General features: G+C 40.3%; 1 protein-coding gene across 5 annotated transcripts in view; it reads right to left on the bottom strand.

The window, feature by feature from the left end:
* The window catches only part of CHCHD3 (coiled-coil-helix-coiled-coil-helix domain containing 3), a 149,767-nt gene that overhangs the window by 115,573 nt on the left and 14,999 nt on the right, over window positions 1–19,195 (bottom strand). For all 5 annotated transcript variants that reach the window (XM_080578089.1, XM_080578090.1, XM_080578087.1 and 2 more), the window contains one exon: window positions 7,976–8,060. In XM_080578089.1, the coding sequence (XP_080434215.1) occupies window positions 7,976–8,060 (85 nt within the window). The remainder of the gene's footprint in view (window positions 1–7,975; window positions 8,061–19,195) is intronic.

The raw sequence follows: 19,195 nt of genomic DNA, 5'->3' as shown, positions 1-19,195 counted from the left end.
GATTTTAATATAACATTTTTGGTGAGTAGTTTCCCAAAGGGTTCTCCTCTAATATTGTTCTTCATCCTTCTTTCACTTTGCATTTGCACTGGAGGATTTGTTGTTCTTTTCTGCAAAAGCTGTCCACTCCGTGAAGTTTACTAAGAGCCTGTCATATATGCAACGCACTGCTGAGACATGCCAAAACAAGGTCGGGGGGGAAGCACTCAGACACATCAGAGTATCAATTAAACCGTAAGTGAATCGCAGTTACAGAGACCCTCCCCAAGCACAGAAAGAAAAAAAAAAGAAACTAATGGCTGCAATCTGATAACCTACCACTGAGAGCCACCTTTGTGCACCACTGTGTACATATTTTTAAAAGCTGATTTAGAGTTTAGAAAGATTTTCTTTAAACAGATGAGGATGTTTAGAAATACAGAGGCTGCAATAAGTTATCTGGCTAATGACAGATAAAATACCACACCATATGGAGCCCAGCTAGCCAAGTAGAACAGACTCCAACAATTCATTACCAGGGAATGTTTGAAAATCTATGATCTGTTTTATTCAAAAAAAAAAAGAAAAAAGAAACAAAAAACATTTTTCAAGTGGCTTTCAAGACAAAAGCTTTCCAAAGAAGTCATAGGAGATGAGATAGTCAAAGCACAGCAAAACTTTAAAAAAGCCATTACCAACTAATTGCTTTTTTGACCTCACCTAAAGTAAGCAGAAGCCAATCCAGGGAAGTGAGAACAGGGATTGCATTAAGCACTCACTAGAAGGCCCAGGAAGCTGGGCAAAGACTGAATAAGACTACAAAACAGAATACAGGCTTGTAGCTATAGTACGAGGTAGTTAGGAGATACTGAAACACTCTCCATACTGCAGCCAGAGAACTGTTGGTCTCCAACCACCACTTCCCATCTGCTGACAGCTACCACCCACCCAATTCCCTCCACAAGGGATCAGGGGGCCGTTTCTTGCTCTGCTTCAGATGAAGTCCCATGGAGAAGCTCAAGTATGTGCTTCAGATCTTTAGGTCAACCCCGTTGGACCCTAGCTGAAGAACTTCCACCTTCGTCCCTGCTGAGCAGCTGGCTTTGGTGGAGGCTACGCCAGAAACGTTTGTCTGTAGAACTCACCGGGCCATGACCCTTATTTAAATGGAACTGAGCTTTCAGGGTTCAGACCATCTAAACAGAGATTTTAAAAGATATTTCATACACTACTGTAACGTCTACATACATCGGATCCTTTTAAATAAGATTCTGAGCAACACTTACATAAAGCTGAGTGCTGGTTCCTATAAATTTCTACCTTCGTTGTGCCTTATAAACAATTTTAGAGCAGACCTAGAAACAGTTACTGAAGGGCCACTGACCAAACAAAAGCCTACTTTAAGCCTTTCCCTACCTTAAAATTCCTACTTACAGCAGGTACTGTTACTCTATGAAACAAATGCTGGAATCGTGGGAGATTAATGTAGGACAATTCAAGCACAACTAAACATAGGGAAGGGCTCTTGGGACACTCGTGCATCAGCAAACTGCACAGGAACATACACTTAGCATGATAACAAAATTATATGCAGATATATATCGAAGACCTGAACAAAATAAACTTTCTGAAATACTGAACGGACTGTCAAGCACCATCATTTTGCAAAAACACCTCAATCTACATATAACTATATTTACCATGTGCCAAATTATATAGAAAGAGTGGAAGCCGGGAAACACTTCTCAAGCAAAAGCTACTGAAAGCCCACAAATATAATCAGCCCACGCTAAATGAGTTGCAAAATAAATAAGGCTGAATTTTCCTTGATTTTCAGGGGGGGAAATGCTAAGTATTCATTTATGAAAAGCTTCTGTGGGAAATCACATCCTTCATTTGCCTCTTATTTAAGTATTTTTATGTACATCTCAATGGAGGCATCTAGTTGTCTAACAAGGTTGACAGTAGCTAAAATTTTTATCATTATGTTGATGATAGTAAAAGTGAACAACATTTTTTCAAGGTATCTTTTCTTCTGCCTTTCGTAATGCAAACTCTTTATAAAAAAATTATCAGGCACCATCAGCATGGCATCATACATTCTGATAAATGAGTAGTTCTAGTTCTATATTCAAGAACAAAGTATGTGGCAGATAAACTTTGCACATTAAAGATCAGAGGAGAAAAAGTCAGCTACCTCCCCCACGCTTGTTCTCCAGAGCCACAACATTTACAGTTTTTACTCATATTTTACTCATACAAATTGACCTCTTGGGAAATTAGGAAATATACTACATATTTGCTGAGCTTGTCCAGAGTAAGCAGAGAAAAGGCAAAAAGCAACCTATTATTACTATAATATTACTATGTATACTATATATGTTACTATATATCACTATAATATATACCATCTATAATATATATATTATAGTAATATATCTAATTTAGATTCAGATACTCAGGTTAACAGGGAAAGTCCAACAGTTGCAGTACCACGTTCTAGCGGTAAGGCAAACAGAGCAAGCCACAAAAATACTGAGGCACAACAACAGTGAAAACTGGAAATCTCATGATTGATAAAGTTTATAATAAATGCCTTTATGCTAACATCCTAAAACTTTTTTTTTTTTGTATTGCAAATGTGCATTCTGTGATCCCTAGGGCTCACTTACTACTGTCACGTTGTCCCCTATCTACCGGTCCAGTGAGTTGTGCAAACCCCTCGGCAGATCTCGATGGAGCAGGTGCATCTGCTGACCAGAAGCAGCTTCTCATAGCCGAAGTTCATGAGCCACGGCACCATCTCGTTCAGTCTCAAGCATTGGAAGAGGCTTCCTAGTGAAGTGGTTGATGCCCCGTGCCTGTCAGTACTCAAGAGGCATTTGGACAATGCCCTCGATAACATTCTTTAACTTTCGGTCAGCCCTGAGGTGGTCAGGCCGTTGGACTCAATGATCTTTGTAGATCCCTTCCAACTGAACTCTGCTATTCTACTCTAAATGCTCTTAATTACTTCAAAGTCTTTTGACACAGCAAAGCTATTTAAGACTCTCTCATTAACAAAATGATTCAAATAAAGCATAACAGCTGTGACAAGACATAGCGTAATGATCCATGTCTGTAAGACTGTACCCCAGGAAGAAATCCAAACAGCTAAAGGATTCGGAAGTTTCGTTGTCATATTTTGTATGATTTCATGTCATGGCAAATAACTAGTTTCACAAATTTGGCATCTCTTCCTATTATGACACTTGAGAAAAGAAGTTAAGAACTTCGTGGAAAAGAAACTATGTCAACAATTATCTTTTCTTACCTGTCACAAATGTCAAACTCAGGTTCTTGTGCCTATTCTCTCATTTTTAGGAATCTTTTCTTCCAGAGCTGCGTAGCAGAGGTTGTGGCATGTATTTCACAGGGGCCAAAAGCTTGCTTTTTCATTTGGTCTGAAGGATCCATACACAACAGAGGTAGCAACAAAAATCACACCCAAAAAGCCTTTTAAAAGTGCCAAAAGTAACCGCCCAGTAAGCCACACATGCATCATTAAGGTACCGACTTGGACTCTGATTTCAGGAATAAGAAACCTTACAAAGAGTGGAGTTTCTCTGGAACACTACAGGGATAGGACATAGTACTGGTAGGTACTGACATAAAATGGAAAACAGACTGAGAATATATTTTCTCTAGGAGAAAAAGGCACATTACTCTTCCCTCTTCTCTCCAGAATATAAGTTCTCTATCATTTCCAACTATAATAATAGTATTACTCTATTTTTGTTCTAATACTCAAAGTATTACAACCTGTAAACTACCTTGAATATTATCCTAAGATTGAAGCTCTGACACATTGACTGGCCACATCCACTAAGGCAGTCATTGCAAATTCTTTTGCAATTGCATAATAATCAGTTTAACTTTTCTAACTGAAAACTCTTAAGATAAAACTTTTTTAACGTTCAACAACCGAAGTGAGAAACAATAGCTGGGCTGAGTAAAAGAATGAATAAATCAGCATCAACTTTGACTCTTCAGAGGGGTTTGGGGTTAATATGGTTTTATTGTGAAATTCAGGACTGAATAGTCCTAACTGCCCAGAGAGCACAACAACCTACTAGTCCAACCAAATATCCCAATACCCCATCTCCAACACCACCCAGCAGATCATTCCTTCACATACAACTCTGCTCACTTCTGAGAAGATAAACATTGCTTTCACTTAAGAAGATGGAAAGAAAAGAGACTTCTATGGACAGTGACTGTATTCATCCAGTCTATCAGAATAAGTGGATGTATTCCCTGGGGAAATTCTGCCAAAAGGCAGCTTTATTAAAGCACTTCCAGGAATGTTTGTCCATTAGCAGGACTGTATAAACAGTAAGTGAGATGAGGTGGTGTCCTGGCTCAGTAAAGTTAGATATACGGAAGTTCTGCTATTGGTAGTGCTCAAATTTCCACCAACAGACCAAAAGCCCCACACATTACCTTGATGGTGGTTATTAACCTTTATGTTATGTTTCCACTGCTGCTAATTTGAACTTCCAAATTGAGGGAAGAAAATCCTGGAAAGATTCATCATTATTTGTGGGGAAATTTAAGTTCTTAAGGAGCCTCCTGGTTTTATCCGATTCTCACAGAGCCAAAGGTTTCAGCAAGCTCCATATCCCTAGCAAAGAAGCATAAAGGTTTATAACCACATTCAATCACACACAAAAGGGATTAAAAAGATGAAGCAGCATTCTCAAATACCTGAAAGATCAGTGGGCAGGCCATTTAGGCACACAGTCTAAAGTTGGGTCTAAATTATTATTATTCAAAGTCCCCTTGAACAAGAACTGTGGAATTGATGTATTATGAATGTATTTTAATGCCACCAATAATGCAAGCTGAACAGTCAGCCTTCGGTTCTAATCCCAGAAATAAGGACAGATCTTAACTTTATAAAGTAGAGCTGAAGTACTCTTACTATATATGTATGTGTGAATAAATAAATTATAAAGAAAGTTAAAGTTACAAAATTCTTCCTTAAATGAGTAGAACATACTTTGCAATCAGATCAAAACGTGGTCATACTCTGCATACAAACAGTATTGAAATTAGCCATTAGGCAGTTGCAATCAGACGACAAACAGTTGCAAGTTTCAGATATTTATGCTTAAACGTCTTTACACTTAACGATAAGAAAAAATGTTTTCAAGAAAGGAATGAAAACATACACATTCAAAATGCACCATCTTTGGTAAAAAAAAAATTCATAAATGGATGCAGAACCACAGAAGCTTTAATTATGGATCTCAGTGTCACATATCATCAGTAAGTGATTTAAAAGACAGTCAACAAAGAAAAGCAGTAGGTCAGCAAATTGCATTTTTAACAGATCAGAAGTGCAAGGTCTAGTCTTCAGCTACAAGTAGAGCACTCTGACTTGGTTTTACCCAGATAAAAGTTACGAATCTCTTGTCAAGGTTCAGGGGTCAGACTTCATTATCCTCATTTCCCTATCAAAGGGCCTGAAATATAAACCCAGAGAGCTTGTGAATTACAGTTCTACAAGATGCTATCAACACGGATATGGGACACCGCCACTCCCCAGTCCAGCCAGCCTTAAACAACACCGGTGCATTTGTACACTGCATCCTCCATATAGGTTATGGAACCTACGTTTACTTCCTTTTTTCCATGTGTAACTATTGACATATAAATGCTATCAACTGTTCTCTGTTAATAGTTTTATTCTGATACATGTTTTAAGCACAGTATAGCTGAGAACTTGGATTTTGTTCTGTTTTCCAACACTGCATCAATATGCTTGCATGCTTTCTACAAATAACTACAGTTTAAAGTAGTCTTTTTCCCTTGTCTTGTTTATATTACCTAGAGTACTCTGCATTGGGCAGACATGCAAGATACAAAACATCTTACCTGAACAACATGCACCTAGCTCTTGAGTGTTTGCTTCAAAACTGAAGTCCAGTAATGATGACAAATTATACTGACTCTAAAAGTACATGAGCATCCACAAGACTGAGACATGAAGTTGTACAGAAAATTGCAGGCCTAAAAGCTTGGATCCTGACTTTAAGAGGAACATTGCACAGACGTTCCTCATGCGCCTGAATTACGGAGAGACTGCTTTCTGAACTGGAAGAAAACAGGAGGGGGTCGGTATATTTCTGATCCTGAAAAACATAAATCTGTTCTTAAAGTGGTCGACAGAGCAGCACTCGCTTCCTTCTCAGAACAACACGGTCTGCAGGAGCTGCAGTGCTTCTCAAATGCTTTTAAAACACAAACCTCAAACAGAATTCAAACTTTAAAACACCAAGTAATAGGTAAGTAAACATCTGCGTCTTTTAAAACTGTTTTATCCAACATGAAAAGAGCCTCTACGTTCCAGCTAAAGCATATTTTTAATTATGTATACTGTGTAGAAAGTAAAGTTATTTCTAAAAACCAAAACTAGAAATGATTTGAAAGCTGCTACCAAAACTTTTTGTCATTTTATTGTTGGTATTTTTATTTTAAATTTATTTTGATAGTTTGTATTTCAAAAGCACAGATTCTTCAAACTAATTTTAGGACAACAGGAAGACTTTACACGATCCTTTTCATATGTAACATCTTCCTTAGCCAACAAAGTCACAACAAAATAGAAGATCAGGTATACGACAAGTCAACCTGCTTCCTTCCTTTTGTAGACCAATGCACACCCAATGAAAACCAAATTACAGAATTATTAATTTAAATTAATTTAAAGCGTCAAGTGGTAAAACAGTGAAGTTACAAAACAAATAATTCCACACTGTAAACGTGTTTAGATGAAATCTGAGCAGTCGACATTCAGTTCGGATACAACACAAGTTTCCCTGTCAAAGCCCAGTTCAAAAGAGGAGAGATTTCAGTATCCCATTGATTTCCTTTATTGCTGATTTTAAAAAAGCCTGACTCATTTTCTGGGACATTTATATAGTCCTATCTAATTATATACTCCATCAACCTAACACAATTAAATAATAATATAATGATGTGTAGGAAACAACTGATCTATACGCAGACAGTTTGAGCAGCACTAATTACATTCTAATTTTTAAAATCCATCATAATGAGCCTTTCTTCCCATTCTCAGAGGGCAGGCCAATGTGTAGGTGAATATTTATACCCTACGTGTTATATTACCTTTATAGGAAAAGTGCTAAAAGAACGTATGAATTACCACACCAGCCCACCAAGTTCACTGTCCAGCCAAAGGAAGTCAAATTCAAACAGGAACTTTGTAATTGCCAGTGATAACACAGTACCACACAATGTCACAGAGTATATTTTTAAAATGCTGCATCCAAGCTCTGCAGCTGCATTCTGCATGATTCTTTCGCAATAACTACGCTCTGAAAAAACACGCATAAAAAAGTATTGATATACAAGAATGATACCAAAAAGGTTTTCTGCTAATAAACTGTTTTATTACCACACTTTGTATCTTCAAAGCACTAAGCGATATTGAGTATTAAAGCAGTTGAAAACACTGCAGCACAGAGAAATATCTAAAATGTACAGATATAACAGGAATTACTATTTCTACTGCTGTTAAAATTTACCTTTTGATAAAACAGAAGGGTTGTAAGTGACCCACCTCTACAACGCTCCCGAGCTATTTCTATCTCTACATAGCAAAGTGACTTTTTGGACTCAAGAGAAATCAATGAAAATTGAGCTTAAAAGACTGGGGAAGAAAAAAGTCCAGTTCATAAGGTCAAAAGGGATTCAGATCAGCATTTTATATCAGCTTTTACAGGGGAACGTCAGTTATTTTAACATATATTTTTAAAATATGTTGATTTTAACATATATTTACTATCAAAATTAGCAATATAGCCTACAGGTCTTCCCAGCTGTTTTGTCCTGAGGCACAGAATTCAACTGCTTATAATAAATGGATAAAGAGTAGTCATAAAAGCTTTAAGTACATGTTTGTTTTAAATACTGTTATTAACAAACAAACCTCCTCTTTTGAGCTTCCGAGTCTCTCCTGGCTCGTTCTAACGCCAATTCTTCAGCTATTCTTTTCTTTAGTTCTTCATCATTAACTACAATTAAAAGAAAATTAAATGAAGTGTTAACAGAACACAATATATTCCTATTACAGAAACAACAGCAGAATACAGTGCACCATTTTATTTATTTTCTTTTTCTCCTATAAAGCAGTTAGAGCATTTTCTTGTGGTTTAACCACCTTTCAAATTTTAATATACAACTCTAGAAAGCTTTTAAAAATTACCCTTATTAAACAACATTTCAATTAACAGTACCTTATGAAAATTTAAAAAAAAACATACAGCACCATACAGTAAATGTTAAATTAAATACATTTTTCTTAAGAAATATGCTGCTATAAAGTAAAATCTGGGGTAACTAAAAAATCTTAGACCTAAAGAGTAAAATTGAACCGGTGGCTTTTATTCGTATGGAACCAGGGAAACATCTTCCCATGTAATGAATCAAGTATTTTCACATGCATATTCCACCCAACAGAGCATTTACAACATCCTAGATATTGATATTTTAGTTTCTATTGTTGGAAAAAGCTTTAACCTAAATTTCTCCTAATTTCGTCTAAGCTGGCAGACACGGAAAATACATTTTCTTCATTTAGACTCCATCAGATGAATTAGTTAGAAGACTGGTTAAGGACTGACTTAAGCAGGTAAGCAACTGCTTCAAGTCTATGAATAAACTTTCCCACGCAAAGGTAGAAAGGTAGGAAGGAGATCCACCAAGTTTTAGAAGCTTGAAAGATACCCAAGACTACCAAAAGCCTTCCATGAGGATTTTGTTTACGAACACGTAACTCTTCGATATTTAAGCTCTCAGTCATGCAAGTTTCACTGTACTTCCAGATGAAACCACACTGAAAGGTTGTGGCAGCCAAGACAAACAAAAAAAAAAAAAACCAAATGCACACTTCGGAAATGGTTTCCTACATTTTATCTCCATCCAAACGCAACCTGACACGTACCTAGCAGAAGTAAAACAGACAGAATCCCAGTTACTCACTAATGAAGAACTATATCATCCATGTTGGGAAAATGTGTTTGATTGGTAGAAGCTACACAAACTTTGGGTAGAACAGCTGCTAACTTTGCATAAAATGCCAACTTGTAGCATTAAACAAGAGTGACTTCTCCTGTAGTTGTTTTCTTCTCCTCCTATACAGTAGAGCTGTAGAACAAGATTAGAAATCAAATTGTATCCAGGTTTCTTACCAATATAAACCTTAATCTTAAATCTCCGGAATACCAGGTCACCTACACCTCTAACTCTGCTATCCTCTTGTATTCCAGTACAGGCACAAGGATGACTTCATTATTTCTGCAAAGCATCTGGTTCCAGTTCCACTCATGGAACCACAGAGCTACAAGATGGGCAATCTCACTCCAAAATGCCCATCATTTCGGTAGGGTATAGATGTTAAACTCACAAAGGTGATACAACTCTCTCATCTGTCCTCAGAAGCAGGAACAAAACCACTTGCTTTGGTAGGGAAAAAGCAACAACGTCATTTTAAGACAGCGTAAGACGAGCAGCAAGACAGCAAGCAGTTAGCAAAGCACTCCACTTACAGGTTGCATTTGTATTGTTTGGGCACCGAGGTGGCATTCAGTTGTCGGCAGCCAGAAAGCGGGGCCAAGGAGAATGAGACTGCCTCTCCTCTTCCATTGCAAGCTAATACTTAAAGCTCTTGCCCAGAAGTGGAACATCGGGATTTTAACCTCCTGGGATGGGCAGGTTTGAGCCCCTGTGCCATAAATGCTCCAGTGCCCCCATCACCAAGCTGGTGCCTCATTTCACAGAGACAACTTCGCTGTTCGGTTTTGGGGGGGGACAACTTTTCATCTAAAGAAGTGCTTTAGAAGGTGCCTAATGACCACACCACAAAGCGGGGCAGTCTCCCACTCCTGTATCCCCTCTGTGGGGCCAGCTAATCATTTCGCATTCGGCAGCGATCCGATTTCATAAAACAAGGAGATGCACAAAAAAAGCCAATGACAAACAGCCACGTATCTCAGTGACCTGGTCCCCAGGAGCTGGCTTTATCTGCAAAAGTTACCCATCCAACATCATTAGCCCCTTCCCTTTAAATAGAGCCTGGCGTGCAATTCTTCTCATCTAAAGTAGACTTTTATAACAGCGAGCTTTATGAATGAATGAAGCGGCTCCATCGGCTGTAAGGGAATCTTGGGCAACTAATTCAGTTAGAGGCATCTTAAGGAAAGCAGGACGAATCGACAGCCACCCTGCCAGACGCAGCACATGCTCGGAGGAGGGAGCTGCACTGGGAAAGGGTGAGGGGACACTTGTGAGCGGCAGGTGAGAAGCCAGTCTGCAATCAGACTTGCATGCGTGAAAATCCAGGGGTAAACACGGATCTTCTAACAGACTGCTACCACAAACCCCGGAGGAAAAAAAAGCAAGTACTCATTTTATTGGGATTCTCTTCTTACTGCCACCACTCTTCCACCATTTTCGGATCCGAGGCTACACGAGGATACGCTCACACCCTCCGTTTGCACAGACACTGAGCTGTTGTATCACACCTGTATGTTCCCAAACAAGGATCAGATAGCCACACTCAACTCCCTTGTCAAAGGAGACAAAAAGTTTAGCAAAATACCAGGCAAGCACAAGGATCCCGGCTTTGTGCGGCAGCACACATTAATCTCCTCCACACCTCAGTAAGCATCACAAGCCAAAATGAAAGCTGTTAAGGTTCTGCATTTGTACCCTTAGAAATGATTAAGCTGTCATAAAAGCAAGGAATTTATTTCACATCACGGCTACCTTATTCACAGAACAAATCTGAAAAGCAATGATCAAGTGTTTCTTACTGCCGCTCCGCTCAACCCAGATACCTCAATATTTCACGTCCTTTTAATACTGCACCTGAGAACAGACGAAATGTTGCGTAAGGATATCGTTCACCAGCAATTGTACCTTGAGTTTTATTATTCTGCCGTGCAAAAACAAATACAAGAAGTTTAACAGAGCAGAGAATGGTCTTTTAAGTCATAATAAGAAGAGATTTGGGCATCAGCCGATAAAGACGTTTGACCTTAACAATCGATTAGGTTAGCCATCAATCAGGCAGATACTAATAGGGAATAAAAGTGGAGCTATAGATCATTCAATAGAATTATTGTAGGATATAATTAGGTAGCTCCCAGATGGGAAGTTTATGATGTTTCAGTAAAAAATTGCAGTTCTATAAGTAGGAGGGGTTTGTTCTGGGGGAAGAAGCATTTAAAATGAGGAAAGTTAATTTATTAGAAAGAGGATCGGAAAAAAATGGAACTGTTCCAGGTAAAACCCAATAGCATTTCCCTGTGATGACAAACTCTGCTCAGACAAAAGGGCATTAAAAACAGCTGACAATTAAGCTACTAGAGAATATCAGAAGCTGGTGGGTGGATGACTGCAGGAATAAGCGCGATCGGGAAACAATAAGCACGTGGCAGCTGCCAAACATTACTTAGCCGTTCCCACAACCCCTCTAAGGATTTTAAAAGTTCTTCAGTATCCTGTAAATCAGCGTCAAGCTCATTTGAAGCTCATCCCAGAGCACAGAAACTTGGAAGATTTTCAGACAACTGCACTGAGGAAGGCCACACTTGCACCCCAGCGCTTTCTTTGGCTTTCTTAGAGCATAAAATGCAGCTCTACCTTTCCCCAAGTCTGAATGTGTTAATGCACGGTTCACGTCACAAGACAATTTAGATAGATGGTCAGTAATGGCAACTACACTCCAAAAGCCGCAGAGCTGTGGCCAGAAATAACTCTGTCCTCTTAGCATCTGCACCTTGATAGGTGTCTGATAAGCAGCGTTCTCTGCAGGAGAATGGAAATCGAGGGCCACCGGCTGCATTGCCAACGGGCTCCTTACCCCGCTCACACCTAGCTCCGGATCTAGCAGCAGGTCACACGCCGCTCAAAGGACTGACCAAACCGTTCCTTTAACACCACCACAGACACAGAATACCTGTTTAAAAAAAATAAAATAAAAAAATACCCAAAGCTCTTGCCTGGAGCTTGACAGACCAAGGCCTGAGTGTCAGCGGACAAGGACACTTTGCCATTTGGACGGCCGGCAGGAGGAGGAACGTGACCTTTCCTCCGCGTCCACCTACTCTTCTGGAAAGGCTTGAAAGATACAAGATACGGATATTTATGTCTAATGTTACAGCACAAATGCACAAGGCATTTCCTACCCTTCTTGTAGAAAATGTAACTTTAATACAGGTACAGGTAAGTTAACCAGTTTTTATCTAAACCATTTCCATTTACTCCAAGGACATACTCATATGTATATTTGGGTAAGTAACACCCCCACACACACATTCAGCTCCTTTAACATTTTAAACAAAGCTTTAAGAAATCTGAAGAAGCCACAGATTACACCCAATACCTATCTAATGGCCAAAATCTCTAGGCAAGCCCAATGGGAAGTGGAGGCAACTTCCAAAATAAAAGCTGTGGCATGGTTATTCACATTTTCTATCAGATCGTTCCAGTTGACTTCGTACCTTCAGATGGGTACGGAAACAACAGGAGGGAAAGGGTGCAAGGGCACATTGCGCTGGAACAGGGTTTTAGTTTGAAAAGAGCACAGATCAGACCAGCAGTTACACAAGTGTGACAGCACCCTCCACACTGCTGTATTTCAATGCCTTTCCAGCCAAGGAAGACACTCAGATTTTTTGTATTTATTTATTTTTTAAGGCCACAAAACCTATCTAAATGGTTTGGGAAACCATTCATATACAGAAACTGTTTTTTGTAATCCACACCATAAATACTAACGCAATTGCTTAAAAAAAAACAAAACAAAACAAACAATTAAAAGAGCGTGCAAAGCCATTTACTTAACCCTCAGTATTGATCCTTCAGAATCAGATGAAAAAGAAAGCATACAGCTGATATGTTTTCCAGGGTCCAAAAGACTTTGAATAATCACAGGAGGAAGCAATGAGGACCGAGGAGTTAGGGGTACGGGAGAGCTTCAGCAGTCACCAACAGCCGTGGAGGTTTCAGAGATGCAACCCGTGCTTCATCGTGGAACACGCAAAAGCCAAACACCAGCAGGATGGATGCAAAGCCAAGACCTTTGTGACAGTGACAATTCTTGAGAAGAAAACAACAACCATATCTCCTATATCTACTGCGGGTTGGCACATAAGGATGTACGCAATTCGGCTACTTTGATCGTATTTTCTCCAATTTCCTTTGCCCTTGCTGTCCACGCTAGTCGCAAGATGTAAATCCGGAACTTGTTCTCACTCTTAAGCAGCTGCTTTATCGAAAAAAACATTCAGCAAATTACTGAAATGATGGCAACGGAGCACCCAAAGCTAACAACAACATACGTTAGGTAAAGCAGACACCTGCAGCCTCAAAAGGTTTAGCTTGAGAAACGAGAAATAAGGTATGGACAAATTAATGAAATAGCCTCGAGCCTGCAGAGCTGGGAGCCCGCTCATTAGTCTTTGGATTGCCAAATATCATTAATGGAAACAGCATTTACTAGGAGGCACCTTAACCAATCCCTCTTGAAAGGGCAGGTGCATTAAGTTATTAACGAAGAGACACTTAGGTTTGATATAATCAAACGTTTTTTAGGCAATACTTAGCTAAACAATATTCAGAGAATGAATTTACATAAAGAGGAAAGTAACCAGGTCTGCTGTTGTTTCATTCAGCTCTGCTAAAAACAAAAAGTTAGGCAGAGAACAGGACGTCCATCGGAGAGCAAGTTCTCAAAGCCGAGAATGAAATCATACAGATGTCCTCCAGGTCATTCGAGTGGCCTCCTTACAGAGAGGAATATTTGCTTTTACAAAAAAATACGTCCATACAGCAAAGCTGACAGGGCAGCATTTAGAAGATTTTATTTGGATTATTTGAAATGCACCATGGGCACCACTTTCCTCAATCATTCCACGATTCTTGAAGCCAAAAACAAGTAAAATCAAGGGTAAAAAGTAAAATCAAAAGACTAAAGAGCACCACAGGCTACAAAGTACATGAAGTGGAGTGGGAGGACATGCATGTACCAACCACTGCCACAGACAGCAAAATTTTTTTCCCCTAGAAAAACCATTCCCCAATGACTACAGAGTTTCTTGCATTTACCTCTAGCATCTGGTATTGACAACAGAGAGAGCATCAGGCCCTGCAAGCCATCGATCTGACCCAACGAGGCAATTCCCTCGGTAGGAACACCAACCCTCGGGGCCACGCACCTCGGGGCTCGCTCCAGCCCCATCGTCTGCCTCGGGAACCGGCAGGACAACTGCAACCAGTAGTAATCTGGTAGGCTCACAGCATCAAGATACGGGGTTATAAATTTGAGTCTTTCACAGTTAAAAAATATCTTCCCACTCACGCTCCCATCAAATTCATAACGTGCGAGTACTACACTATGCACACACCCTCAAATATTCTTGCCACTTAATAAACACGCCAGTTTGGGCCGTAATTAAATTCCAAACAAAAACCTTCGATATCAACAGCAGGGATTTAAGCTGAACGGCAAAGATGAAATATTGAATCCGTGACTCCACTTCGAAAGGGGAGCCATAAGCAGGCACTCGAGGAGCATACAACAATTTTTGCTGGACCAGACAAAAAAAAGAAGAGTACGTACTGGATTCCTTGTGCAATTAAACAATAAGAAAATATCGCTTCCGTTACCGGCACTCTCGAAGTTGTCTCGGGGGCTTTGGCCCAGGTTGCAGAGCACCGGTGAACTGGTGTGAGGCAGCTCCACCTCCACGCGCTACCCGTGTGTGCCCAGAAGCATCAGCCCATCAGAGCTGTCCATTTCTTACAAGTGTGAAATTGGGGCCGAATTATCCACTTCCACTTGGTTTGGGCGTCAGTGATGCTGTCAAGGAACTCTTATCTCGGACTCCTAAAAACGTAAGTTGTTAAGAAAGCCATACAAATATTCATTGTACACTAAAGAAAATAGAAAGACTGCTGGTTTTAAAACCAGCCTGTAGGATTTCCACGCTGATTAAAGCAGCAGCAAATCTATTTAGTGTGCTTAAATTTGGTGCTACAACAATGGCAATGTTTAAAGAAAAAAAAAGTATGTTTAGTTATTATTATTTTTGCAAGAGCCTGCATTTGCCGGTGGCAGCACACAAGAGGAAATAAGGAAGTGCTGTAAACAGTTAGTGCATTAGTATTCCCATCATACGACGCTTTCTTAAAAAATTAATGGTTTTCCAACACTGCTGTATCCAGTCTTTAACCCCATAATTGTACAAATTAGCCTTACACGAGGAGGGGGGGGACGACACGCAACCATCCCTTCGTTTCACCAGGGCTAGAAAACCTGCAGAAATAAATTATTTGCCTTAAGGAACAGAGTGTCTGTTTCCTCCCCAACAAAGGAATGCCTGCGAGGCCCTTGGGAAGCCGCTGGTGTGTGCCCAGGTAAACTGCCAGGAACAAGAACCGAGGCGGGAAGGGTGCAGGAGCCACCGCTTCGGTGGGCGACCTTAATAAAACATTTAGGAAACGCGTAGTATCAGCCACGGAGCAGCGTACGGTCACCACTTGACCTGATTTTTCTTTTATTTATGATTTCTTTTTTCCAACAGCACCCTTACGCATAAATTCTCAGCCTCACACGACTTTAACTAGGGGCACAGAGAGCGACTCCTCCACTTCAGTTCAGATTTACAGCCGCTTCCAGCAGTCACGGATTCGGTCTGAACACACAGTGCGCCTCCAAGGACAGGATTTGGTATTAACCGGTAAATATTGGTAATGTGCAGCGATACTTAAGCAAGCTCATCGGATAATGAAATACAAAAACAATGCAATTAAGTGTGCATAATTTAAAATTATTTAATATTTTACTTTCCAAAGGCGCTCTTGCATATATTACAGTATCTATTTTACAATGTAAATGTGGATATCAATCAATTTATAGTAATTTAAGTTAGCAATAAGCTGGTACACGAGCTAGAAATAAGAAAGCAAAGTTAGCTATATTATATTTGGAACATCCTCTCCTCAGTATCCCACTACTGCTGTAACTTCAGCAGAGAATCCCAACACTGAATTAATATGGATTATAAAGGGGGACTGGAAAAACAGGAGGGAGGGGGATTACCAGGCTTTGCCTCACATTTCTTTGAATTGGGCCCTACCTGCCTGTGCTTAACAGCTTTATTTAACAATAACTCATTCCCGAGATTCATTCTGTAACGGGGAAAAAAAGACGAAAATTTCCATTACTTCCAACAGGTTCAGGGTTGCTTTCTAATAAACCAAGTGAAAAATCAAATCAAAAAACGGATGTATCGAAACCACAGAAAGCCAGAAATTTAAAATCACAAAATCCCGAGGCAAAAATTAGATCTTTCAACCGACACACAGAGGAGAAATTGAGCACAGGAAAGCGGGCTATCGTGCGGCGGCGCGCAGCCTGCGCACGCAGCACCCTTCTGCTCGCTGCCGGCGGGGCAGCAGGAGCAAGAGCCCTTCCACCACGAGATGCGTGTCTGGTTCTCCACCTGGGGTTTCACATCGCACAGAAAACTCCTTGAATCCTCCCCAAACTCAGCTCAGACTGAGCGGCAATGACCGTGATGGCAGAACAGACGGATGTGCTTATAGCACGGTTAAAACTGTGGTGCTGCAGCTCTTCGATCAGACTTCGTGATATTTCAAATATATATATATAGGAATATCTGTGTGTATACGTGTATATGTATGTGCTATATGTATATATATGTATGTGCTACAAGAATTTCAATGCAGTATAGTGAACCCCAAAAAAATCTGTCAGCGGATGTTGTTTGTGCTTACAGTTTTCCTAAACAAACTTTGAATTATTTGTAAAAACATGTATCCTTTTGACATAACAAATTCCTTGTCTTGAAGATATTCTGATCCTCTTCAGTAAAATTCAATGTTGTCTCAATATACCTCTAATATTACAAAACTTGCACAACAGAACCTATAATTTCTGTTATCATATAGAATAAACTAGAAAATTATGGCTTAAGTGGTACAGAATCCGCACAATGTCAAAGGAACTTATATTTAAAAAAAAATCTCACTTCATAGAAGTAATAAGATGCAATCAAGTCCGTGATATAGAAGCTGTGAGAGTCAGCCTCATCTGAATTCTCGCTTGGGCAGGCTGGGGAAATAAAACACCTGCTATTAAAAAATTATTTCACTGTGTGTATTTCAGTAAGCGACTTCTACCTGTACCTGGGACAGTGCACTATCAGTTATTTCTAATGTGTAACAGTCAAAAAGGTTTCTAAACTGAAACAATTCTTTAGTTTTATATTTAGAAGCCACCACTAATTGCAAAGGATTAGTTAGACTACTGCACAGGGCAGCTCTGCAAAATAGGACTCTGTATCGACAAGGCTACACAAATAGCAAAGTTTGATGCTCGGTCCATCTACTGCCGTCACCTTTAGGAAGATTCTCCAGCCGTGACTGCACGCTATCCGTGGCACTGCAAAGTCAGTTTTCCCCAATTCCAGCTCTGGATTGCCCTAGCTCTCAACAAGATTCACAAAGCCGCTCATCGCTCAGACAAAAAGCCCGCTGTTGAGAATATTTCACGTTCCTCTCCGCTGGTGGAACAGCAGTTCCCCGCAGCTCCAGGTATGGGATTTTATTGTCATATGTCCGCGTGCCAGCTGTTTGTGGGGCAGGGGAGCCCCTGTTTTTATATCTACGTGGGTCAAAGCGCTGGGAACGGGCACTGCTGCCAAAACAAGGTTAAGTGATGACTCTTAGTGAGTGAACAGGATGAGTTAGCATGGATACGTAAGGGGATAAAGAAAGCCTAATGTTATTTTCCGTTGTTGTGCATCCCATATACACAGCACAAGTGACTATATATATTAATAAGAAACCAAATTTTTCTTCTTCAAATAAATGCCTGCAAGATACAAATTTAGATTCACTTAGCTTTCCAACCTAAACTTGACACGTTCCCTGTATTTTTGTGTTCCATTCATACTCGTGCATTGGTAACTTTCAATGATCTTAACGCGCCCTGTAACATAGTCCGGCTTTTTGTAACAGCCACAAAGAGATTCCAAACCAAACCAATCTGAACAAGCAATCAGGAGAAAGAGGACAAGGCAAACAAACAAAACGGAAGATAACCACAGACCGATATTTGCTGGCGGATACAACTCCATGACGATGACGCTTCATCAGCCTTCTGACCTCCGACCGCTTCGCTATTGCTTACGCTATTTCCAAATCTGGCTGCACAATCACAGCTCCAAATGCCGAAGGAAATTCCCTACGGTTTGCAAAATTTAAAACCCACAGCACTTTCCTTTTCATGAGCAACAAAATTAATGATGCCATGGCTTCTTGTGGATTTAGGTTCTACTCCGCTTATATACACAATAATCCTGCCTTCTCTAATGTCACCATGCTGTTTGAACCAAGATGATGAGTTCTGTGGCTCGTCCAAAGCTTCACACACGCTGACTGCCCATCAGCACACCTGTACTGACTCATCAGATGCAGTGTTATAGGAGAGTTTGGCCTCCTCTCCTGTATAAGGTCATAATTCACAGATTCCCCCAGACTTCCAAGGGGCCACATGGTAAGCAGTGCCATAAAACTGGTTCCAAGTGACCCTCCTGTACTGATACGATCACACTGATACGAGCATCCATCGCTAACTTGCAGCTACTGTTACCTAAAGCTACCACCAGATGTCAAATTTAACAAGTCACCTTTGAATTTTGGTACAGAGCAGAGCAAGCAACCGCTTGTTTGTCCCACCCCAGTGCTGGTTTTGAAGAATGGCAGCTTCCTGCACCCAGTTTCTTCCTTCAGCTTCTGAATTTCAAATGTGTGCGACAGCCGAGCATCAGAGAGCACACCAAGAGCAGCACCACCCTGTGGCCTTCCAAAAAGGAGGATCTTCCCCCTTCATCTTTACCCACGCTCTCCCAACCCCAATTAAAAAAAACAACAACAACAACAAACAAATTTGTTTATTCAGCTCACTGATGCCGACGCTTTTCTGCAGCCTTGCAACTCCCCAGGATTTCCCTGGCTCTGCCTTTCTTTATGAATCAGCAAGCCTCCGTTCCGCGTCATCTCTGAGCCTCATCTCCAAGCACATCCCTAGCATCGAAACATCTTTCCTTTCTTGCCA

This window comes from Anser brachyrhynchus (genome assembly GCF_964034855.1).
Source record: "Anser brachyrhynchus genome assembly, chromosome: 1".
NCBI classification, from domain to species: domain Eukaryota; kingdom Metazoa; phylum Chordata; class Aves; order Anseriformes; family Anatidae; genus Anser; species Anser brachyrhynchus.
The sequence above is the reverse complement of the archived record's forward strand: the minus strand, read 5'-3'. Positions and strand labels throughout refer to the sequence as shown.